At 57.6% G+C, this 23,384-nt stretch overlaps 3 protein-coding genes across 6 annotated transcripts in view; 1 reads left to right on the forward strand and 2 right to left on the reverse strand.

Annotated features, from left to right (window-relative positions):
- Nucleotides 1–18: 18 nt before the first annotated feature.
- AKT1S1 (AKT1 substrate 1) lies at nt 19–8,298 on the reverse strand. 3 transcript variants are annotated; one of them, XM_033845750.2, is made up of 5 exons: nt 7,537–8,160; nt 3,912–4,297; nt 2,734–2,811; nt 2,467–2,636; nt 19–1,053 (listed from the first exon to the last, which is right to left on the reverse strand). In XM_033845750.2, the coding sequence occupies exons 1-5, from the start codon at nt 7,734–7,736 to the stop codon at nt 910–912; spliced, it is 978 nt and encodes a 325-aa protein (XP_033701641.1). In that variant the 5' UTR covers nt 7,737–8,160; the 3' UTR covers nt 19–909. The 3 variants fall into 3 exon arrangements, with proteins under 3 accessions (XP_033701641.1, XP_033701643.1, XP_033701640.1); XM_033845752.2 differs by lacking the exon at nt 7,537–8,160 and adding an exon at nt 8,179–8,298 and having other exon boundaries at nt 21–1,053; XM_033845749.2 differs by lacking the exon at nt 7,537–8,160 and having other exon boundaries at nt 21–1,053; nt 3,912–7,518.
- A 218-nt stretch (nt 8,299–8,516) lies between these two features.
- On the forward strand, nt 8,517–21,812 carry TBC1D17 (TBC1 domain family member 17). Of its 2 annotated transcripts, none has more exons than XM_033845734.2 (17): nt 8,517–8,676; nt 9,119–9,217; nt 9,424–9,498; nt 13,980–14,103; nt 14,878–15,085; nt 15,557–15,683; nt 15,787–15,945; nt 16,311–16,439; nt 16,516–16,619; nt 17,139–17,233; nt 17,690–17,806; nt 17,901–18,001; nt 18,080–18,179; nt 19,986–20,083; nt 20,250–20,366; nt 20,912–20,998; nt 21,080–21,812. In XM_033845734.2, exons 1-17 carry the CDS (start codon nt 8,656–8,658, stop codon nt 21,290–21,292), a joined length of 1,974 nt encoding a protein of 657 aa, XP_033701625.1. In that variant the 5' UTR covers nt 8,517–8,655; the 3' UTR covers nt 21,293–21,812. The 2 variants fall into 2 exon arrangements, with proteins under 2 accessions (XP_033701625.1, XP_033701626.1); XM_033845735.2 differs by having other exon boundaries at nt 8,529–8,676; nt 15,572–15,683.
- Nucleotides 19,495–23,384, reverse strand: part of IL4I1 (interleukin 4 induced 1) — a 42,833-nt gene continuing 38,943 nt past the window's right edge. The window contains exon 9 of the mRNA XM_073795669.1: nt 19,495–23,025. Coding sequence (XP_073651770.1) covers nt 22,098–23,025 — 928 coding nt within the window. The 3' untranslated portion in view covers nt 19,495–22,097. The remainder of the gene's footprint in view (nt 23,026–23,384) is intronic.

The raw sequence follows: 23,384 nt of genomic DNA on the forward strand, positions 1-23,384 counted from the left end.
TGTCAGAGGTAAAACTCTTTAATCTCAGAGCGCCCCTCCCAACTCCCGATCCCGACCCCCCACTCTCTCCCCCACACCAGGGCCGGAGAGTGAGGCCCCCTGCCCCCCACCTTGGGTGGACGAGGGCCCTTTAAGGCACCTGTGGGGGTGGGGGGAGAGGGGCGGGAGCTGGTAACGTCCTGGATGCAAGGACGGGTTTGATTGGCAGGCTGTTGTGGGATGGAACCAATGAGAGGGTGTCAAACGCAGGAACAGGATCGGGCCATCCCTGAGGGGGCCAGAGGGACAATTGTCAGGACTTCGGCAAAAGACGACCCCAGCCCCAGTAGTGTAAAGAACGTAAATTTAAGGCCACAGGCCAATCCTGGGCACAGGAAGAGGGTTGGCCACGCCCCCAGAAGTGGAACCAATCAGGCGGGGGAACTCAGGAAGGGTGATGGCTCTCTCGGGAGATTGGTCAAGCCCTTTACAGTGTTCGAGCCAATCAAGTGAAGGAGCTGCCCATTCACCGTGCTGAAGTCGAGGGCCACTACCCAATCCTGGAGCTTGACTGTGCTCTTTCAGGAATGGAGCCAATGCCGTGCGAGCAAAGCCCTTGTTGCTAGGCGGAAAACGACGAAGTTGGCCAACTAGCCACGTCCCGATCGGGGAGCGAGACAATCCCTTAATAGAAAGAATCTGTCGCTGGGCAGAGAGAAAACAGACCCAATCGGGAAACTGCACAGGCATCGCTCATCCGCGCGGGAGCGGTCGTGGGCTGGAAGGGCGGCGGGGGTTGGCAGGGGCTGGTCAATCCTGGTGGCCCGGGAGGCCGGTCCCGGATCTGACTCGGATTGGCGGGCCCCGGGGGCGGGGCAGGGGTGTAGTGTGGGGGTGGGGCGGACGCCGGGCCGGGAAGCTCCCTGGACCTCAGTATTTCCGCTTCAGCTTCTGGAAGTCGCTGGTGTTGAGCCGTGGCCGCGGCAGGTCCCCGAAGACCTGAGTGTCCTCGGCCTCCCGCAACACCAGCGCGCGCATGCTCGCCGCGATACGGTCCAGGTCCGGCGAGGAGGGCTGCGGGAACGGCGATACGGCCGGGGTCAGAGCCTACACCCTGGGCTCCAGGTCCTCTCCTAGCACTTTTGCCCCTGCGATGCCTACGGCCAGGAAGGCCCTTCACCCTGTCCTGCTCCATTTAGGGCTCTGCCACCCAACTCAAAACACCACCTCCTCAAAGAGCCTTCCTGCCCCTCTCCTCCCCCCCATTCTCCGCCTCCTATGTGCACACACAAAGGCCTGTCTCACCGCCGTCCTTCCACATAGTGGAAGTGCTGCCTGTCTGCTGACCATCACGGCTGTGTGCACCCAGAGGGTCTCACGTCTAAGGATCCGGGTTCGGGATTCAGTCAGGTTCTAATCAGGCTTCTGCCACCCACTAGCTGTCAACAGGGATTTTACCTCCTTAGGTTTCAGTCTCCCCTCGGAAAAACGGGGCTGATAACAGGCTCTGAGATAATCAGCACAGTGATTGCTAAAGAAGGGTGAACGACCATGTCACCAGCGCTGTAGAGAAAGGAGCCCTCTCACTGTCAGTCTCCACTGAGGAGGGGTCCTGTCATTCTGCCTGCAGCCCCAGCCCTAGCACTACCTCCCTTAAGGCCCCTGTCACCCTGAGCTGGGCCTAACGCCCAGCGGAATGGGAGAGGCCACGAACAGAAGCTGGACCCGGGCCCTCTCAGAGGCCAGCCCAGGACCCAGCACTCAGGCCTCAAAGGTTCAGTTAATTAACTGTGTTTCCACCAGTGATAAACAAGGACAGCAGCAGCTGATGGACCCTGCTAGTCTATAAATGAGGACACTGTGAGGTGTCATAGGGAGGGGGAACCATGGGATGCAAGGCCTCCTCCCTGCAAGTCCATAGCTCTTTTCCAGAAGTAAGCTAGGTTCCAATCCCAGCGCTGCCCCTTATGGGCTGAGTCTCAGGAAGTCATGTGTATTCTCAGTGCCTCAGTTTCCCCTCTGCTTCAGGGAGCTTTAGTGATGGGAGATAAGGACCCACCCAGGCCAGCCCAGGAACTCCATGTGTAGGACAGTGTGGGAGGGAGGAACAGAGGACAAGGGAGGTGGCACAAATTCCAGGAGGGGCCAGCAATATGTGGGGTGAGGGTGGAAGGTGATCTGACCCCTCTGAGCCTCAGTTTCCCAATCTGGAGGGGATACTAAAATACTTGTGCCCTGCGCAGACCACGTATTCTATAAACGGTACTGTTCCTGGAAATTAGAGGCTGCTTTCTCTACAAGGCACTGGGGCACATTACAAGGCTGTGATAGTTAAAACTGCAGCGCTCTAGCCCAAGAGCCAGCCTTATGAGTAGGAGGGGAGGATCAATCCTGAGAAACGTGGCATCCACGTCCGAGGGCTTCCTGGAGAAGAGAGCTCTGAGCCCTTCCTGACACCCTCCTCCCCACCTCCCATTTGCCCCTCACCGGCCCGTTCTCCTCATCAGATGACCGAGCTTCTGTCCTCTTCTCCTTGAAGGCCCAGACGGGCACGGACACGGGCAGGGACTTGGCGTACTGCTGTGTGGGCAGGGCTGAGGCTGGGGGCACTGAGTAGGCTGGGGGCCCAGCGGGGGTCTCCTCGCTCAGGCTGCCATCTGGGAGAGAAGGTGGACTTCAGCCTCTGTCTTCAGCTGCCTTCCTCCCAGCTCCCCACCCCCCTCTCCAGGGATGGGGACAGCCTGTGACACTCACCGTCCGTGCTCTCAGGGTCTGACTCGCAGAAGGGGGGCAGGTCCTGGAGCGTGGTATCCTCATCCATCACAAAGAGTCCTGTGGATGGCATTAGAGGCCCGGACCAGTTGAGTCCCGCTGGACTCCATGCGCTCGAGACTCCGGCCACTGCCACCGCCTCTCCGTTCCCCACACTGGCCAGGCCCTTGCAAGCCTCGGGGCTTCTGGAATAATTATTCCCTCTGCCACGAACACCTTTCCCCTGGTTATCTGACTGGCCTTCGGCAGAAATAAATCCAGTTTCTCTCTATCTGGTACATCCCCAGGTGAAAGCAACTGGCTGGACGAACATGAAATCTGTAAGATCTGTTTGGGATGAACCGACTCAAAATACAGGCTGAAAGAAATATGAGATGATTATGATCCCTGTTTGACAAACGGGGACCTGGAGGCACAGAGAGATTAACTCACTTGCGCTTAGTCCCAAATCTAGTAAGTGGTGTCACCAGGATTTGAACCCAGGCCACCTGGCTCGAGTCTGTGCCCTTAATCCTATGAGGGTTTCTCCAGCAACAGTGAGGAAGTCAGCCGTTGGTAGTAACAGTAACAAATGAGTAACTACTTATTGAGTCCCCCACCCACCCACTGCCGGAGAACTCCTACTCACTCTTCAAAGCCCTAATGTTACAGCGCAGTCTCTGGGAAGCATCCAACCTCCACGTTTCCCCCAATGCAGCCAGTTGCTTCTTCAGCTGTTGCTTGTACCCCTAACTCCTCTTTAACTCCTGTCTTTGCTCTCACAGGCATTAGGCACCCCAGATTTGGAAACAATTCTGTTCTACTCATGCTCCTGGCTCAGGAGGCTCCCTCCCCCGCCATGGCCTCCACAGGGCACTGCTTCATGTCAGGACTCCAATTCCTTGGCCAGACCCAGAGTCCCTAGAGAAAAGACCCCAAGTTGGCTTTCTCTGTGCCCAGCGTCTCCCAGCACAGAGCTGGCTCTCACACACGATGGAAGGAAACTGAAGCTCAGAGAAGAGAAATGACTTGCTCAAGGTCACAGAGTGAGTCACAGGCAAGCCTGCAGCTTACATGAACATTAGGGCTCAGAGACAGGCCAGCTGTACCCCTCCAGAAAAACCCACTGAGGAGGCAACTTACCAGGACCCCCCCCCAGCCCCTGCCCCTGTCCTTCTCACCTCCATTATCGCTGACACCCAGCCGCTCCCCAGAGGTCTCTGTCTCCGTTGGCTCGTCCTCATCCTCCTCATCTTCCTCCCTGTTCAGGGTAGGCCGAGGTGGGCTCCGTGCAGGGCTGGGCGGCTGCGGTGCTGGTGGGGGCATGGGGGGCCGGGCGGTGGCGGCTGCCCGGTGGGCCAGGGCGATGTCGTGGAGGCAGCGGCGGGCAGCCTCGGCCAGGGCCCCTCGACCGTGGGCTGCATAGGCGCAGGGGCCCGGACGGGGGGGCGGGGGGGGCGCAGCCGTCAGCAGCACCAGCTCCGTGCCCGTCCGGGCCCGGAAGCGCTCGGCAGCCCCCACCACGGCCTCCCACAGCTCCTCGGGGCGCCCCGACGCCATCCGCGCCCTGCGGGGCAGAGCACGACACAGTGGGCTGAGGCTTCGCTGACTTCGCCGTCCACACCCAGCCCCGTGTGTCCACCAGTCCCTGGACTCCACCCCCACCTCTCCTCTCCACCTGATCCCAGCTGAGCTCCGCATCTTCCCCCCAGCCCCATCCCTCATCCCCGCAGCCCAGCTCTCTCCTCTTGGCCCTGCCCTGTCCAACATGGAAGCCATCAGCTACACGTGACTAGGGAGCACTTGAGCTGTAACTGATCCAAAGTGAGAGGTGCCACGAGTGTGAAATCCACACGGGGTTTGCAAGACTTAGCACAAAAAGGTAGGATGTAAGCTATCTCATGAGCAATCTGAAGTTGATTAAATGTTGAAATGATCACATTTATTTATGCTGACTAAATAAAATATAGGGTGAAAGTGAATGTCATCTGTTTTCTTTCCACTTTTTTAATGTGGCTCATGCAAGATTTGAAATTATACAGGTGGCTCAGATCATATTTCTGATGGACGGTGCTGCCCTGGACCATTGCCCCAGCCTCCAGTCCAGCTGGCACACAGCCCCCCAGGGGGTCCTTCTACCCCTGCAGCTGCCTCTGCTCCTCCCCCGCATCCCCAGGACAAGGTCACAGCCCCTTAGCCCGGCGCTGGAGGGCCTGCCCCCGGCCTCATATCCTTACACGCTCCTTTAGTCAAGGTGGACCCCCTCTACCGGGACCACTTGTCCTCCATGTACTTGTCACTCCTGCACTCACCCAGAGCTCAGGTTGGCCCCTCCCCACCTGTGAGCTCCCACAATGTCTGAGTGACCCCCGTTCTAGCACATATCCCTCTGGGGAGCACTGCCTGGATCCACATCCATTTCCCCAGCCAGTGTGGGCGTCAGATTCATCTCTGAGACACCAGCCTTGCCCAGCACATGGTAGGTCTCAGAGAGCGGGGGTCGAGCAGAAAATGGGGTGCCAGCTGTCCTCTGCCCACAAAGCTCTCGCACTTCCTACAAGACTGTTCCGGCAGGTCCTCTGGAAGTCTTCCCTGACCCACAGTAGGGATCAGATGCCTTCCCTAGACCCACAATGCCCTGGGCTACCTCCACTATAGCTCATGTCACACGAGCTTGTGACAGCTGTACCTCTGGCTGCCTCCTCCATCAGAATATGAGCAACCCAAGGTCAGTGATCTGTGGCCCCAGGACAGGTCAGCCCTAAGCAGACAGTCTGCTTGGATCCATCTCCTTACAAGGTGAGAGGAACAAGGGACAAGGGGCCTGGCTTCCTGCCCTGACGGCTGTGTGACCTTGCACCACTGAATGGCCTTCTCTGTGCCTGTCTTCTCCCTGTAAACCAGTGGTTGAGCTGGGCCTGCTGGGCCGCTGAGGAGCCTCCGCAGAGAGGCAGCAAGCTCCCCGTCACTGCAGGGATTCAAGCAGGGCTGTGATCTAGCCCTCTAGGGTCACAGAAGTTTGATTTCGATTCGCAGGCCCTTTGTGACTCAAGATCATAGAAGCCAGTGTTTCCTAAGCACCTACTCTGTGCAGGGGCTCTGCACCTGTCATCTCCCCTCCTACCTGACCCACAAAGGTGGGAGCTGTTACCTTACATATGAGACAGTTGAAGCTCACCGAGTACAAAGCCCTTGCAGTGAGGCACAACCAGTACCAGTCCTGACAGACCCTGAAGCAGGTTTATACCACACCTCCCACAGGCTAGGCAGGGACCCGAGGGTGTCATCAACAATCTCATTCCACCCTCCCACCACCCCTGTGAGGGAGGAGCTATGATCACCCCACTTTACAGTTGCAAATGGAGGCCTGGGGAGATTCAGTATCTTGCCCGGGGTCATTTAGCTAGAGAGATGGACAGCTGGGACCTGGATCTGGCAACCTGCTCTTAATCCCAAATGCCATCCTGCCTACCTTATGGGGAAAGATTTATGATCTCCTAGTCCAGATGGGAAAAATGAGGCTCAGAGAGCTTAAGGCACTGACCAGAAGGCACACAGCTAGAAAGGGCAGAAGTGGGTGAGACTGCTGTCTGCCTGACTCCAAAAGCCAACAGAATTGGGAGCTGCACAGGGTCTCACAGCCACTCCTTGGGTCAGCCCCATCTGATGGAGGAAACTGAGGCTCAGGGCAGGGAAATGACTGGTCCAATGTCACAAAGCCTTGTAGTGCTAGGTCAGGGGGCTCTCACTCCCTTGGGACACCAAGATTCAACTCCTTTCTTAGACAACATCTCTAAGAGTAGATCAAACTCCTATAGCTTAGAATAGCTGAAAAGAGTGAAGTGGGGGTGAGTGGGTCATGAGGGTCCCACACACCTCAAAGAGGAGAAGGGTGACTCACGCAGCTCTCTCTGCCAAGGCTTGGGAGCTCTCTGGCGTCGGTTACCCAACAGGAGAGTTGCCAGGACCAACAGGAGAGTAGCCAAGCCAAGTACCCCACAGGAGAGTCTCCCACTCCTTCAGCTTCCGGAGGAAGTTCTGTATCTTCCAAGGAGCTTAGAGATGGAAGATCCTCCCTCCCTCCAAATGGAGGTGTTTAAGATTAGGGAGAGAGGGAGGTAAGACCTGTCCTCCACAGGAGGAGGAAGGGACAGGTAAGGTGATTGACCTTTTAGGATGAGGTGAGGAGATGAAGTGAGGAAAGTGACTCCAGGAAGAGATGAGGAAAGAGGAAAAGCCCCCCAAGGAATGAGGGATGCTAGCGAAGTCCCCTCCCACCACCTGTCAAACTGGAAGTAAACCCCTCCCCCGCCCCAAGGTGGGAGGAACTCGAGGATGCACCCAGTGGCCGGGGGCAGGTGAATGTCCGGGGTCTTTCTCTACCGCTCAGAATCCCCATTTCGCCAGGGGGTCCAGGGAAAGACCCACTTCTCTAGGAAGAAAACAGGAAAGCCCGCCCAGGTGGGGGCCAGGACCGGAAGTCCCGCCTTTGGACGGGTGAGGGGCGCCCCGAAGCCCCACCGAGTAACCCCCCGACCCTGTGGACATGGTCCACGGCCAAAGTAAAGATCCTAGTGGGTCTAGAGACCGGAGGATAAGGCTGTCTAAGCGTTGCCTCGGGTCAGACACGACGGTTCCCGCGGGCGACACCTTTCCAGCGCTCAGCGTAGGGTCACTGGGCGATTTCTGCCCTCTGACCTACGCTGGCTATACTCCTCCCGCGAGCGGCTCGCCCTCCCAGCACCCCTCTCCTCCGGACGGCCAAATTCTCCCCACACCGCGGTTCACAACGCCGCCTCCACTCACGTGCCCGTAGCCAGCATGGCCGGCCCGGCACCGTCGCCGCCCTCAAAAGACATGGCGGTGCCTTGCGTCACTTCCGCATGGTTCGCCCGCCTCCACTCTGCACACTCCGCCTCCCTTATCTCGGCTGCCCGAGACCAACATGGCGGCCACGGGGGCTTCGCCGGATCACAGTGGAGCAATGGCGACGGCAGGGTGCCCATAAGAAAGATGGTGAAAAAAAAGCTTCAGCTTGCTCGGAAACATTTCCCCAAGAAATATGGGGAAAATGCACACGCACACTCAGGACCACAGTATACTAATGCAAGCGACCTAACGTCCCTCCCCCATAATAACCTCTTCCACAGAACTGGTGGAAAGCAGGGCCCGTTAATGACATGGCAACCAGCCTGGCATCATTTGCCCATAATGTATATATGGGCTCTCTCTCCAACCTAGCCCCCTCAGCACCAAGGCAGGCAAAGATCCAACATGGCATCCTTTCTTGCTTCGGTTTGCCCAGCTTCAATATGGCGGCTCAGAACGCTTTCTCTCGACGGTGACTCAGGAATTCGTCTGGGACCGCTTCGTCCCCGGGGATACTGACGGCTTCATCCCGTTAACCCGAGTCCTTCGGGGCCTCGTGTGATGTACAGCTCCTCTCACCTTTTTCTTTAACCGTTTCTCTCTTCTAGGACCTTGCTTTCGCGCCCCGCAGAGAGATGGGACTGCCCCGCATTAACATGGCCGCAGCTGACCGGCCTTGCCCGTGCCCTCGAGCAAAATGGCATCTCTTTGGCTTCGATGCCAGTACACAATATGGAGAAAGGAGTAGGCCTTTCCAAGCCAGTTTGAGCGAGGGGGTGGAGCTCTTGGACCCGCCCCCTTGTTTACTTCTACGTTAGGACTGTTTTGCTGCGCCTGCGCACTGGCCGCTCCACCTTTAGCGTCTGTGACGTGACTTGATACCTCGTGGTTCAAGTTTAACCACCCCATTCTGAAAAATGGTTACACCCATTCTTATTCTAGAACAGATGGGGACGCCACCACTGTCTGGGCTTGAGGGGAGTCTCCTATCCGGATGTGACAGCACGCTGACCCGGAAAAGGAGGGAGCCGGGGCAGTGAGGTCTCGGCCGCGGCTATGGAGGGCGCCGGTTACAGGGTAAGCACTGAAGACGCGTTGTTTCGCTTCCGTCTATGCGAAACGCCGCCCTCCGGTGGTCTGCTTCTTTCTCAGGACTTGCAGGGAATCTGGGAGCCCAGCACCTCCTTAACAAGCACACCATTCCCTTAATAAACACGCTGTCACCCTTCCTTCCACTGCCCTAGGGAGACCCATATCGTTTAGCCCCGCCCCCTGCGGCTCACCCAGTTTGGAATGCACTCCCCCTTTCTCCCCTCCCCATCCTCCGGAGTGCCAGAGAAGCCTGGCGCTATACAGGCTTCACTCCGGGCCCCATCCTCTAGGTAAATGTACCCTGGGCCCCGCCCCCAAGGTGAATAGCTCTTCCCCCGGGTCTGCTCCCATTGGCTCTCTTTTGAGCCCCGCCCCCTGAGTGTCTTCCCACGCTTGGGCCCCGCCCCTCAATGGTTCCCGTTCCTAGGTGGTATTTGAGAAAGGAGGCGTGTACCTGCACACCAGTGCCAAGAAGCACCAAGACCCGGACTCCCTCATCGCCGGCGTCATCCGTGTTGTGGAGAAGGTAGGCCGGGAGAGAGCAGGGCTCGGGCAGGCCTAGAGCGGGAGGGAGGCGGCGTCTGTAGGAGTATAGTGTGGAGGTCAGCAACGGGAGGTTAAGAAGAAGAGGTGGCTTTCTAAGGCTGAGGGTCCAGAACTGGGAGGAAGTTTGGAAATATGGTTTGGGGAGTTTGGAGTGAAGCACTCCCAACCCCTCCTTTTTTCCCTCAGGACAATGACGTCCTCCTGCACTGGGCTCCTGTAGAGGAGGCTGGAGATTCCACCCAAATCTTCTTCTCCAAGAAGGTAGGCTACCTTTGCTTCCCCTTTCTCCACTTACTTTTTTTCTAGGTCGGGGCAGTGGAAAGCATTTGAAGGACTTGAATACAATTCCAGACCTACCCTAGGAGCATGTGTGGTCCTGGTTGGGACCTAAGTTCTCTCTGTCACTCACTTTTGTCTCCTCTGTGAAATGGGGCTGAAGATGCCCATTCACGGAAAGAGAGTAGACACTATGAGATTTGTGGCCATGGGGGTAGCTGCCTGCCTCCTCACCCCCTTTGCTTCTTGGGAGAGCTCTGCCAGGGTGCAAGAGGACAACTCAGCCTGTGGATTCAGGTTCCACGGGCTCTCAGCCCATAAGGACTTGACAGAGTGTGGCATTTTTTCTTGGGCAGTCTTGCCATCGTGTCCAGAGAGGGAACAAGACCTGACAGAGGCTACTCATCCACTTCGCCAGGATTCCTTCCTTCCCCGGGTACAACACCTCGCCCTTCTCATTTCCAGATGTCTCCTTGTCAGGCCCTTGTGCTGGATGGTGCTGGGACCCAGAGATGAATCCAACCCAGACACTGCCTAAGTCCTCCCTCACCCCTCATTCTGTTTTTGAGAAATTGAGGCACGATGAGAGGAAACCTCATCCTCTCATCCTCTCCTGAGGTCAGAAAAGCTAGGAAGTATTGGAACTTGGATTTGAACCCACACATACTGACTCCAGAGCACGTCTCCTTCTGGGGAGCAGACATTTGGGCTAGGACTCTAGAGATGAGAAGCAGGCAAGAATATATTTCAGTGGGGACTTCTCTGGTGGTCTAGTGGTTAAGACTCTGCACTTCTACTGCATGGGGCATGGGTTCAGTCCCTGGTTGGGGAACTGAGATCCCACATGCCACACAGCACGGCCAAAAAAAAAACCCAAAAAACAATATATTTCAGGGACAGGAGGAAGAAGGGTGTTTCAGGGCAGAACGGAACGTGGGATATCTCTGTAGAGGGTTTTGCTGGAAAGATAGTTGGGCCTGAAATGCCAGGCTGAGAAGCTTGGACCCTGTCCTGGGGGCCAAGGTTAGCCTTGGGAGGGGAAAGGTATGGGTATGGAAAGCCCCATCTGTGGGATCATGTGGGAGATGGATGGAAGGACCAAATGGAGGGAGATTGGGGGCTGGGAGGTCGGGGAGGAGGCCAGTGTGACGGGCCAGGAAGAGAGGATGAAGCCTCAGCTGGGGCCATGGGGTTTCAAACGGAGATTCCAGAGCCTCCCCTATGGAAGTTGAAGTAGCAGCAACCAGGATTTTGCATTTTCACCAACCTCACAGGCAGTCTGAGTGCCTTTCTTAAGAATATTGCTGTCCTCTTTGGCGCTCTTATTTTCAAATAACAGAAACCCACTGAGACAGGCATCAATGGGAAGGACACATATAAATTCAGGATACATTCAGCTCCAAGGAACACAAAACTGAGCTGACAACACAGTGAGCAAACAAGTTTGTTTCTTTCACCTCACAAGACTCCAAATGGTATGAGGCTGCTATCCTTGGCTAGTGACATCAAGGCTTGGATTGCTGAGAACCTACTGTGCTTGCTCTAGTGGTGTTTAAATGACCACTTCAGCTGCAGCCATTGCATCTGCCTTTTAAGGCAGGAAAAAGGGGCCAGCAGGGTACCAATCATATCTGTCCTTTTTATCAGTAAAAACAAGAGGTTTTCCAGAAAGCTTTGCGTCAGTTAGGAGTTGCATTTGGTTGTATGTAATAGAAACAGGAATACCAGCGACCTAAACAAGATAACAGCTCATTTCTCTCTTTTTACAAAGCCCAGAAGTCAGCAGTATAGGTTCATATGTTATCAATGACTCAGCTTCCTTCCAACATTGCTCTGTAATCCTCAACATGTGGCATCTGTTCTTAAGGCTGCCTTCTGGTCCAGAAGGGCTGCTGGAGCTCCAGCCTTTTTAACTGTTTTTGTTCACTCTACATGTGTATCTCAGGTTGGCAAAAGAGCTCTGCTCCTCATGATTACTCAAGGAAGCATGCTGCTAGAGCAGCCAGCATCTTAAAGGTCTCATTCCTTGTGGCAGAGGGAAAGAGATCTCTAGAAGTTTTTCCCTGGCAGTTAAACAGTCCATCTTGGAAGTGATACATCCCAGCCGTTTGGCCAGAACGAGTTGCATGTCTCCACTCAGCCAGTAGAGTTCAATGAGCTGTAATCCTACTGTATGCCCGAGGGGTGGAGAGCTGCAAACATTTGACAGACAACACACTAATTATCATTATTTTGTGTAAACACTGGCAAAATTATCAAATTCTTCATGTCACAAAACAGGGAGGGCACAGATGGCTTTGCCAGGGGCTGGTTTGGCAGCTTGTGGACAGGTGTCCCTGCCATTCCTTGGTCTTCTTTTCATGGCCCTGGTTGGCTGCCACAGTTCCAAACACCATGTCCTCCCTTGACAGCACATAGAGGCTAACCTGAATAGGGTGTTCACTCCTGTAGGTGCCTTTTTATCAGGAATTCCCTTCTTCAGACTCCCTGCGGATGTACCCTCAGCTTCCACTGGGCAGAGTTGGGTCCCTAGGCCATTCAGAAATGCAGGGAAGGCTGGGAAAGTGGATATTGGGATATTTCAGCTTCCGTTGTGGGAGTGGCTTGTCAGTCTGGAATATCCAGCAGAAATGGCTGTGGGGTAGACCCACAGTCTGAGTCCTTCTAATCATGCAGGGTTTTACTGCAAGAGTCACAAAACACTCCAGTTACTTTAAGCAGCAAGGGGTTAAATGCAGAGACGTGGAGGCTTACAGAATTTTTACAGAAGCTAGAGGAATAGGACTGACACTGCAGAACTGACCTGCCAGGGGAGCTGCGATCCAGTGAGGGCAGGGCTGTAGGGAATGGGACTGTCATTGGAGTTGTCAAGTTCGAGAATACTACCATCAGAGCTGCTAATCGGCCCCACTGCTGCCCCAGTTACCGCTCTGTGTGCAGGAAGATGAAGACAGAGATGAGACTCCTCCTTTTTCCTTGTCAGCCAAACACCAGCCAGAGTGGCAGGAAGTTGCCCTTATCCAATTTCCACTTTGTAGATCTGAGTGCATCTGATTGGTAGGCTCTTGTGCCTGGAACGCAACTTCAGGGGAGCCTGGGAAATGTTTTACCTTTCTAGCCGTTCCCATAGAGGAAGAAGACACACGAGCTGTGAATTCTCTCCCAGTTGCTGCAATCCTCACACATTTTGTCCCCTCCCTGCCCTCCTCCACGGCTCATGGCCAGCGTCATCGGCTTTTACTGCACTCTGACCCTCAGCATGGCCCTGCTCTGCATGGTTTCCCTGAATCTGCCCAACAGGCCCCTGAGCTCATGTCAATAAAAGCAGCCACCAGCTGGCCCCATGCTGGGCACTTCATGTTACTTTCATAACAAAATACGAGCCACCTATTTTTTTCTTTTATTCAGATAGAATTCACTTACCATCAGACTCAAAAAAATTCAAGCTTTATGAAAACTTAAAATTGTCAAAGTGCATAATTCAGTGGTTTTTAGTATTCACACACGTTTGCAACCATCACCACCGTGTAATTCCGGAACATTTCATCATCCCTGAAAGAAACCCTGTACCTGTACTCCCCTCCTCCAGCTCCTGGCAACCACTAACCTGCTTTCTGTCTCTATAAATTTGCCTTTTCTGGATATTTCATACAAATGGAATCATACTCTATGTGGTTCTTCGTGACTGGCTTTTTTTATTTAGGTTACTTTCAAGGTTCATCCATATTGTAGCATCTATCGGAACGTCCTTCCTTTTTATTGCTGAATAAAATTCTATCGTATGGATCTACCCATTTTGTTAATTCATCAGTTCGATGGACAGTGGGTTGTTTCCACTTCTTGGCAGTCACGAATATGCTGCTGTGAACGTTCATGTGTAGGTCTTTGTGTGGGTGTTCATGTTTATTTCTCTGGGGTGTATACCTAGGAGCAGAATTGCTGGGTCATATGGTAATTCCACGTTTAACCTTTTGAGGACCTGCCAGACTGTTTTCTACAGTGGCTGCACCATCTTACAATCCTACCAGCAGTGTAAGAGGTTCCAGTTTCTCCACATTCTCACCAACACTTGCTATTGCCTGTCTTTTTTTATTCTAGCCATTCTAGTGGGTGTGAAGTCGTATCTGATTGTGGTCCTGATTTGAGTTACTCTAGTAACTCCTACCTACTTATTTTAAGCACAGTGACCTCTGGCAGTCTGACTGCAAAGCACCCCAGCCCCTGCCTAGCTGTCTGCTTTTTATGTGGGGGTGCTTTGGTTAGAGCCACCGTGAGACTTGGCTTCAAATCCTGGCCCATTCCCTGGCCGCATTGGGTGACCGACCCTGAGAGCAAGCGCTGTGCCCTCTTCGTGCCTCAGTTTCCCTCTTTGTTCAATGGGGCTACCTCCCAGGGTGGCCTCGAGGCTCAGATCTGGAAACTCTGAATCCACAGTCCCTCAGTCTCTTTTCCTGTCTTCCCCCAAGGACACCAGTGGGGGAGACTCCTGCACCTCTGAGGAGGAACCAACCTTTGACCCCGGCTATGAACCCGACTGGGCCGTCATCAGCACCGTGCGGCCACGGCACCGCCACTCAGAGCCCACGAGAGGTAGACTAAACTGTTGCCCCTGGGTGGGGGCAGGCGGAGACACGACTTACCCTCAGTGGTCATGGCTCCATGGGCTGTGCTGCCCACAGTCAAGATGGCCACCCACAGTGGCCTCCAGTCCCAGGTGAGTGGGTGGGGGGTGCAGGGCGGTCCCCAGCCCAGGTCCAGCGTGGCCAGCGTCCCTGAGGTTTGCAGCCTTGCTCATCAGGCCGGGCTCCCTGATTGGCTGTGGGCACCTCCACGTAAGTCCTGCCCATGGAATTTCCAGGCTGTGGCGGTGATGGTTGCAGGGTGACAGGGTAATTCGGGCCATCCTGGAGTCGCACAGGGTGCTGGGGGCACCAGAGGAGGTATCTAACCCCGTAGGGGGCAGAGGAGTCTTCCAGGAACGGGTGGTGCCACAGCCTAGCTCTGAAGGATGCTTGAGAGTTTTCTCTCCCTGCAGAGAGAGCAGCGGGGGTAAGGCCAGAGGTGTGGGGCACTGGGTGTGTTTAGGAAACCACAGCCTTTTTGCTGTGGCTTGAGAGGTCTAGAGTGAAGAGAGGGTTGGAGGTGAGACAGGCAGGGTTGGGGGGGGGGCAGGGGACAGACATGGGGAGATTTGGGGGGCAGGCACGCATCCCCCAGGCTCCCCTCCAGTTTTACTGGGTTCCTTTCCCAGAGGGCCTGGGGCCTGGCTCGCAGTGGGCTCTCAGGAGATGCCTGAGCCGCCTCTGGCTCCACACACCCCCGCCTCCCGACCCCCACCTGCTCCCGACGCTGCTGTCCCCCTAGGTGCAGAGCCCAGCTCCCCCCGGGGCTCCTGGGCCTTCTCCGTGAGTCTGGGGGAGCTCAAGTCCATCCGCCGTTCCAAGCCGGGCCTCAGCTGGGCATACCTGGTTCTGGTCACGCAGGCCGGAGGCTCCCTGCCCGCCCTGCACTTCCACCGCGGGGGCACCCGCGCCCTGCTCCGTGTCCTCAGCCGTTACCTACTGTTGGCCAGGTGAGCCTTGTCCCAGGCCCCACCCCTCCAGGGATGCAGCCTGACTCTCTCAGGGCTGTGAAAGTAATACAACCCAGACTGATTTAAAGGCAGGAAAAAGAGACTTGAGTGGCTCGTGTAACTGCAACATCAAAGGGCAGTTTGACATCAGGCGGGACCCGGGTCCCAGAGTGCAGAAAGAGTTGCTCTTTTTCTTTCTGAGTTTGTTGTCATTCTCTGGGGGCCCTGGTGGGTAGAAAGCACCTCTTTTCCCACATTCCAGCAGCATCTTGGGGCTGCTTCTCGTTGGCCTATCCCTGAGGCAGTCACCCTGGCCAGGGAGGTGGAAGGCCCTCGTTGACCAGCCCTGGGGCCTGTGCCATCCCTGGGGTCCAGCTGGGGTCTCAGGCCTGAGATGAGGGATTCCCCATGGGCAGTCGGGACACTGAGAAAAAAAGGAAAAAGCGGGCACCCTGCCTGTGTGTCACCCAGATGCCCTGCCCGCAGCTCCCCGCAGGACTCCCGCCTCTACCTTGTCTTCCCCCATGACTCCTCGGCCCTCTCCAACTCCTTCCACCACCTCCAGCTGTTTGACCAGGACAGCTCCAACGTGGTGTCTGTGAGTCCCCAGCGCCAGGCTGGCCGGTGTGGGCAGGGAAGGGCGGGCCGTGAAGGCCAGGCAGGGAGGGTGGACGGTGACCGCCCCTCGGCCCTGTCCCCAGCGCTTCTTCCAGGACCCCTACTCCACCACCTTCAGCAGCTTCTCCCGTGTGACCAACTTCTTCCGCGGAGCCCTGCAGCCGCACCAGGAGGGGGCCTCCCCTGACCTGCCTCCAGCCCCCGATGACGAACCCGAGCCCGGGTTTGAGGTCATTTCCTGTGTGAGTATCAGGGTGGACGCTGCTGCTCTTTGGCGGTCACCGTGGGCATGGGACTGCATTTCCCTGGGCCTCTGTTTCCCCAGTGAGATGGGGATGATAACAGCATCGCCCTCATCGGGTTTCATGAGTGACTTGCTGGAAGGTGCTTGTAGCCTGTGCACCTGGTGCCTACTATTACTGGGGGGGCTTTCCTGACTTGGGGGGTGACTTTTTCACTGACCCAGCCAAGGAGATGCTTCCTGCCCCAGACGTTCTGTCCGTCCGTGCAACTTAGAAGGGCTCTGAGCTGACTCGGAGTGGCCCACGGTGGGCTGGGGAACGCTGTTGGGCCGAGGCCCTGGGCTCACTCGTCCTGTGTCCCCCAGGTGGAGCTAGGGCCGAGGCCGGCTGTGGAGCGGGCGCCTCCGGTCACGGAGGAGGAGTGGGCCCGCCGCATGGGCCCCGAGGGCCGCCTGCAGCAGGTCCCTGAGCTGAAAGCCCGCATCTTCTCAGGGGTGAGGAGCCGAGTGGGTGGGCAGGGTCGGCGGGCAGCCAAGGGGAGGCCCGTCTGAGCTGCCCTCTGCCCTCCAGGGTCTGAGCCCCAGCCTGCGACGCGAGGCCTGGAAGTTCCTCCTCGGGTACCTGAGCTGGGAGGGCTCAGCCGAGGAGCACAAGGCCCACGTGCGCAAGAAAACGTGAGTGAGACGCCGTGGCTCCTGCCCTGCTGCGCTGCAGCCTCTGGCCTCCTGGGTCGACTGGAGGTTTTTGATCAACAGCATATCCCAGTGGGCGGCCCGGCACCGGCGCGCTACGCGTGCACAGACGGGCCGTCGACCTGAGCACAGCGGGGACAGAGGCAGTGGGCCAGGCCCTGCCCCTGTAGGGCCCAGAGCCCATCCCCGATGCCGTTTTCATTCTGGCGCCGTGACGTTTCAGTGGTCACCGCTTTGCAGCGGGCTTCCTAACCCCATGGGGCCACCTCTCGTCGTTCCTGGTATATCTTGTGCCTCTGCCGTGTGTCCCGGTCCTGCCCCTGCTGCTCTCTGTCCAATGGGGGTGACAGACTTTGAACAACAACAAAAAAACCCCCCAAGGGTGTTGTGTGTCATGAGAGATGTGGGGAAGGGGAAGCACAGGGGCGGTGAGCTAGGCTGAGCCCTGTAGGATGAGGTGGCGGGGGGTGTCCCTACATCTCACTCCTCCGCTCCCCTCAGGGACGAGTATTTCCGAATGAAGCTGCAGTGGAAATCTGTGAGCCCGGAGCAGGAGCGGAGGAACTCACTGCTGCACGGATACCGCAGCCTCATTGGTTGGTGGGGGGCAAGGGTGGGATGGTGAGACCAGAAACAGCTGGGAGGGGCCCGAGGGAGCCCCCTGTCTCCCTAAGAGCAGGAGCAAGGCCATCTGTAGGGATGGAGGGGAGTGAGACGGGTGTGAGCAGGGGTGAGTGGCCCTGGGGTCGGGGATGGGGGAGCACGGGAGGGGAGCCAGGCTCCGTGGGTTCAAATCTACCACCTACTCACTGTGAGATCTTGGCAAGTGATCCTACCTCCCTGGGCCGCAGTCTCCCCATCTGTTGATGGTTTAGTAACTGTCCGCTGCTGGGAGGGTGTGGCGAGCTGGTGAGTGTGAAGCACAGTACCTCACGTGAGAGCGTTCAAGATGGTCTCTGGATGACCCACACCTGCCTAGGTGTGCTGGCGGCCGGCCGGCAGGGACAGGGCTCACCTTTCACGCCTTTGCGCTTTGCCCCCTGTCCCCACAGAGAGAGATGTGAGCCGCACCGATAGGAACAACAAGTTCTATGAGGGCCCCGAGAACCCGGGGCTGGGCCTGCTGAACGACATCCTCCTTACCTACTGCATGTACCACTTTGACCTCGGTGCGGCACAGCCCGGGGGCAGTTGCTGGGGGCTGGCCTTGCAGGGGGAGCGCGCTGCAGGCCTCGGCTGGGCCCTGACCCCATGTCCCCACAGGCTACGTCCAGGGCATGAGTGACCTTCTCTCCCCGATCCTCTACGTCACTCAGAACGAGGTGGATGCCTTCTGGTGTTTCTGTGGCTTCATGGAGCTCGTGGTGAGGCTCGGCAGGGCTGGGAGACAGGCCCCCTCAAAAGCTGGGGTCTGGCTCCTCACGTGGCCCTCCCTCCCACAGCATGGGAACTTTGAGGAGAGTCAGGAGACGATGAAGCGGCAACTCGGGCAACTCCTGCTCCTCTTGAGGGTGCTGGACCCTCCGCTCTGCGACTTCCTGGGTACGTGTCTTGGCGGGTAGGCAGGGGATGATGGTGGGCCCACACACCTTGCTGCAGAGTCTCTGGGAGTGGCCACAGACAATGTCCAGGATGTTTGGACGTGGTGCAAGCAAGAGAAACATCCCCACAGAACCCAGAATTGATATGTAAAAGCAGGACTGTGGTTTGGAGCAAAACCTCAACGAATGCAGACGTGGGCCCCCTACCCCTGCCAAACGCGCCCCCGCTGCCTGCTGAGGTGGCTCCTTCGTGTGCTGTCAGGCTTTTCAGACGAAGGACCTGGGCGCAGCTCCTCACACTCCTCATCTCCAACCAGCTCTCATCTCCAGTCACCCCTGAGCCTGGATTGGAAACTGGTTCTCTGGGCTGCTGGGGCGGGGACTGCTGCATTTCGGCTTTTAAATTTGACTGCATTGCTTGTTCAATATAAAAAATGCAGGGAATTCACGTAAAGAAAAGAAAGTTAAAGTTGCTGTTGCTCGTACTATTTTTTTGAATGCAGATGATGATAAGCTAATTTATTTATTTTTTAATTTTTGGCTGTGTTGGGTCTTCGTTGCTGTGCGCGGGCTTTCTCTAGTTGTGGCGAATGGGGGCCACTCTTTTTTTTTTAACAGTTTTTTTAAATTAATTGATTTATTTTTTGGCTGTGTTGGGTCTTCGTTTCTGTGCGAGAGCTTTCTGTAGTTGCGGCAAGCGGGGGCCACTCATCGCGGTGCGCAGCCTCTCACTGTCGCGGCCTCTCTTGTTGCGGAGCCCAGGCTCCAGACGCGCAGGCTCAGTAGCTGTGGCTCACGGGTACAGTTGCTCCGCGGCATGTGGGATCTTCCCAGACCAGGGCTCGAACCTGTGTCCCCTGCACTGGCAGGCAGATTCTCAACCACTGCGCCACCAGGGAAGCCCCTGGGGGCTACTCTTCATTGTGGTGCGCGGGCTTCTCATTGCGGTGGCTTCTCTTGTTGCAGAGCACGGGCTCTAGGTGCGTGGGCTTCAGTAGTTGTGGCACGCAGGCTCAGTAGTTGTGGCATGTGGGTTCTAGAGTGCAGGCTCAGTAGTTGTGGCGCACGGGCTTAGTTGTTCCACGGCATGTGGGATCTTTCTGGACCAGGGCTCGAACCCGTGTCCCCTGGCATGTCCCCTGCATTGGCAGGCAGGTTCCCAACGACTGAGCCACCAGGGAAGCCCTACATTATCAGTCTTATCGACTACATGGTGTTCTGTCCATCTTAATGATGTATAAAAATAGATTTAACCTGACCTGCTGGACTTTTAGGTTATTTGTAGCTTTTCACCGTGATGAATCTATATTCGTGGGTTATTTTTTTAGGTTAAATTCCAAGAAGTGATATTGTATCCACTGAAGTACACATTTTTACATCTTTTGAAACATTTGTCTTCATCACTGCTTTCCCAGAAAGTTCTACCAGCTTACGTTTTTGCTAGCAGTGTACACGAGGGCCAGTTTCCTCACACCTCCCCCAGCTTTGGATGTTGAATAGATTTTTTCCCTGAGTGGACTGGTCTTACTGCCTCCCTTCCACATGAGAGCGGAGACCACGGGGCTAGCTCACCTCATCTGGAGCCCGGAAGGCAGGATGGGAAGGTTCCTGCTGGCGCTGAGCGTCCCTGTCCCCGCTCTGAAGCTGTCCCTCCACTTGCGTAGACTCGTGCGGGTTCTTACAGCCAGGGTGACTTCTTAGAGTCCAGTCCGACCACCGGGCGCCCTGTGAATTAGAGCAGGATTGGAGTTGATTTTGAGCTTGCTCTCAGCTGAGTGCCGCCTCTCCCACCGCTGTCCTCCCCTAGACTCCCAGGACTCTGGCTCTCTCTGCTTCTGCTTCCGGTGGCTGCTCATCTGGTTCAAGAGGGAATTCCCCTTCCCGGATGTCCTTCGGCTGTGGGAGGTGAGCCAGCCAGTTGGGGTGGGAGGGCCGAGAAGGAGAAATGGATTGGCTGTACTGCCAGTGGATGGGGCAGGGAGGTTGGTGGGAGGTGGGCAGGGCGTGGGGCAGACCTGGGTGGGACCTGAGGCAGAGGCTTTGCAGTGACCCCTCCCCTGGGCACTGCTAGGTGCTGTGGACGGGGCTCCCTGGCCCCAATCTGCACCTGCTGGTGGCCTGTGCCATCCTGGACATGGAGCGGGACACCCTCATGCTTTCAGGCTTCGGGTCCAATGAGATCCTCAAGGTGAGACCGTGGCTCCCTCCCAGTCCCCTCCCTCCCCCTGCCCGTCCTGACCTGTGTGGAGAAGACACATCATCTGGGTGTGAACTCCGTGGAGGCTGGCCCTGCCCCTGTGCCACAGTACCTTTCGGTAGTAGGTACTCAAAATAGGATTGTGGAAAGTACGATTGGCTAAGCTGTGAGCACGGTGGCCAGGAGACGGGGTCTGTCTGTCTCCTACCCCATTATCCCTGGCTCCCTGCAGTGTCCTCACAGAGCATGTGGCCCATGCATGAGTGGGCCACCTGCCCCTACCCCAGTGCATTAATGTGGGGCGGGGCCGTGGCGGTGGGGCTCGGTGCCCTTTTCCTTCTCTGAATGCTGCACCTGGCAAGCAGCCGGAGAGAACATGACCTCTCCTGATCCCCCAGCTCCACTGTGAGCCCCAAAAGGGCCAGCCCGGTCTGTCTTCCCTCAGTTGTACCCCAGCACGAGGCACAGAGTAGGTGCTGGGGCGGTGGTGGCTGGGTGCTTGCAGGCAGGCAGGCCTGACCCACCCCCACCCGCAGCACATCAACGAGCTGACCATGAAGCTGAGCGTGGAGGACGTGCTGACGCGGGCCGAGGCCCTCTACCGGCAGCTGACCGCCTGCCGGGTGAGTCCCTGACCCCTCCCGATAGCCCCCCAACCCCCAGCAAACCTCTGACTTCTCGCTCCCTACCCGCCAACCCGCCAGGAGCTGCCCCACAACGTGCAGGAGATCCTAGGCCTGGCGCCCCCCGCAGAGCCCCAGAGCCCATCGCCACCTGCCTCCCCACTGCCGCTGTCGCCCACCCGCGCCCCACCGGCTCCGCCGCCCCCCGTGGACACAGTCCCGCAGCCTGACAGCAGCCTGGAAATCCTGCCGGAGGAGGAGGAGGAGGAGGAGGAGGAATGTGCGGACTCTTAACCGTGCTGGGCGAGGCGGCCTGCTCAGCACCAGACACTTTATCCAGCTTCCCCCCACGACCCCGCCCCTCCCGGAGGCTGGGGAGGGGAGGCGCAAAGAGGGGCGGGGCTCTCCACCAGGCCTCCCTTCTCTTAGCTGGTTTCTTGAAACTGACACTTTCCTATCTGGTTGGCCTCGAGTAGGTGGAGCGGGGAGGCCACCACACCGGCTTGGCTCTGGATCGAGAGGGGGTGGTGACTCGTGGTCTCCTCTGACCACTCTGCAGAGTCGATGTCTGACCACTGTGACCCTGACCCGGCCAGTGAGGCCTAAGACGAGGCCCCTTGCGGGTGAGTGGTGGCGGTTTGTGGAGGCAGGGCTCCCTTACCTGCTTGAGTCTGGGGCTTTTGGAGGAGTGAGGATGGGGTGCAGGGGCACATCCCGGACATAACCGAGATGGAAGGGCCTGCGGGGCTGCTCCCTCTGGGGCCCTACTTACCAGCTTCTTGTTATGAGAAAAATAAACTCGTGTTTAACCCAGTGTCGGCTGGGCTTTTTGTTACTTGCTTAAGGTTCCCACTGTGTCGTGACAGCCGTTGTGGGGCACTGTGATTACCATTTACCGGTGGCGCAAAGCAGTGTCCATCCTGTACCTCCTACTCCCCCAAACGGAGCCCGCGGCCCAGGAAGAAGTAGGACAGCTTCTGGGGCTCCAGGATAGGCGCAGCCCCTTCTACCGCGAGGGCTAATGGTTTTGCTCCTGCAAATTGGGGAAGCGACTGAGCCAGGGAGGGGGCGGGACCACACTGCTGTTTCCAAAAATACTTTAATATTCGGTCCTCTTTTGGGTCGTGTGCGGAGCGGTGACGGCATGTAAGGCTGGAGAGTGGGTGCCCCGCCCCCTTTCGAGGCTGCGCGGGTGGTGGTGGGCGGGCGCCACGTGCACATGCCCCATGCTGTTGATGGTCCGGGGGTCGTTCCAGCTGCTGGTCCGGCCGTTGATCAAGACCGCGGCCCGCAGTGCCGACTTGACGGCCGTCTCCACCCAGCCGTGCGGGTAGGCCGTGTGCTCGCCGGCGAAGTAAATGCGGCCGTGGGGGACCGCCCAATCGTACTCCTGATCCTCGTCCTTGTCGGTTCGCCAGAGCATCGGGGGCTGCACCACGAAGCCGCCCTGGCTGTGCGGGTCCTCCGCCCAGCGCTTGACGATGCCGCTGCCGTCCCAGAGCCGGTACACGATGGGCCCGTGAAGCGCCGCCACGTCGTCGAGCGCCAAGCGCAGGGCTTCGGACAGGCTCAGGCCAGCGAACGTGGCAGCCGCGTCCGACCACGTGTACGAGGCGAGCAGCAGCGCGCCCTCGCCAGGCGGCGGATAGAATATCACGCGCGACGGTCGGTCGGTGTTCGAGTGGCCGCCTTCGATATGCTCGTCGTGCCAGAAGGGCCGGCGGAAGCTCAGGAACACCTTGGTGGCCGGCATGTAATGCAGCGCGCGCACTGCCTCCTGCCACTTGAGCGTCAGCGGCGGCGTGAAGGTGATGCGCTGCAGCGCGGGCCCGCTCACCGTCAGCAGCACCACGTCGGCCGTCAAGGACTTCTGATTCCGGGCCCGGCGCGAGGGCTCGAAGTACACGCTCACCTCGTGCGTCCCCTGCTTAATCGCCACGACGGGCGTGTGCAGCAGCACAGGCCCCGACAGCGAGCTCAGCAGCGCGCGCGGCAACAGGTCCCAGCCGCCCGCGATACGGCTGTACCTGCGGCGGGGCGGGTGCGCGACGGGCTCTCGGGCCCTGCATCTCCGCAGCGGCCCCTCCCCAGACACTCCCCGCTCCCCGCTCCAGTTCTCACTTGCCGCTTGCCTCTAATCCCACCCCTTCATCTACCCCGCCCTCGTCAGTCCCCGATGGCCCCCCGAGGCCCGGGAGCTGAGCGGTGTGACCCGGGAACCCCGCCTCGTCCCCTCAGGGCCACGCCACTCGCCAGGTACCTTTCTTCCCCTGGAGGAACCGGGATGCGGGGGCGAGTGTGGCGGGACCCAGCGCGCCTCTCTCCGCCCCCTGGGCCCCTGCCCCCATATCTACAGGCCGCGCCCACCCCGCCAGCCCCGCCCACT

The sequence above is a fragment of the Tursiops truncatus genome, chromosome 19, assembly GCF_011762595.2.
Source record: "Tursiops truncatus isolate mTurTru1 chromosome 19, mTurTru1.mat.Y, whole genome shotgun sequence".
Lineage (NCBI taxonomy): Eukaryota > Metazoa > Chordata > Mammalia > Artiodactyla > Delphinidae > Tursiops > Tursiops truncatus.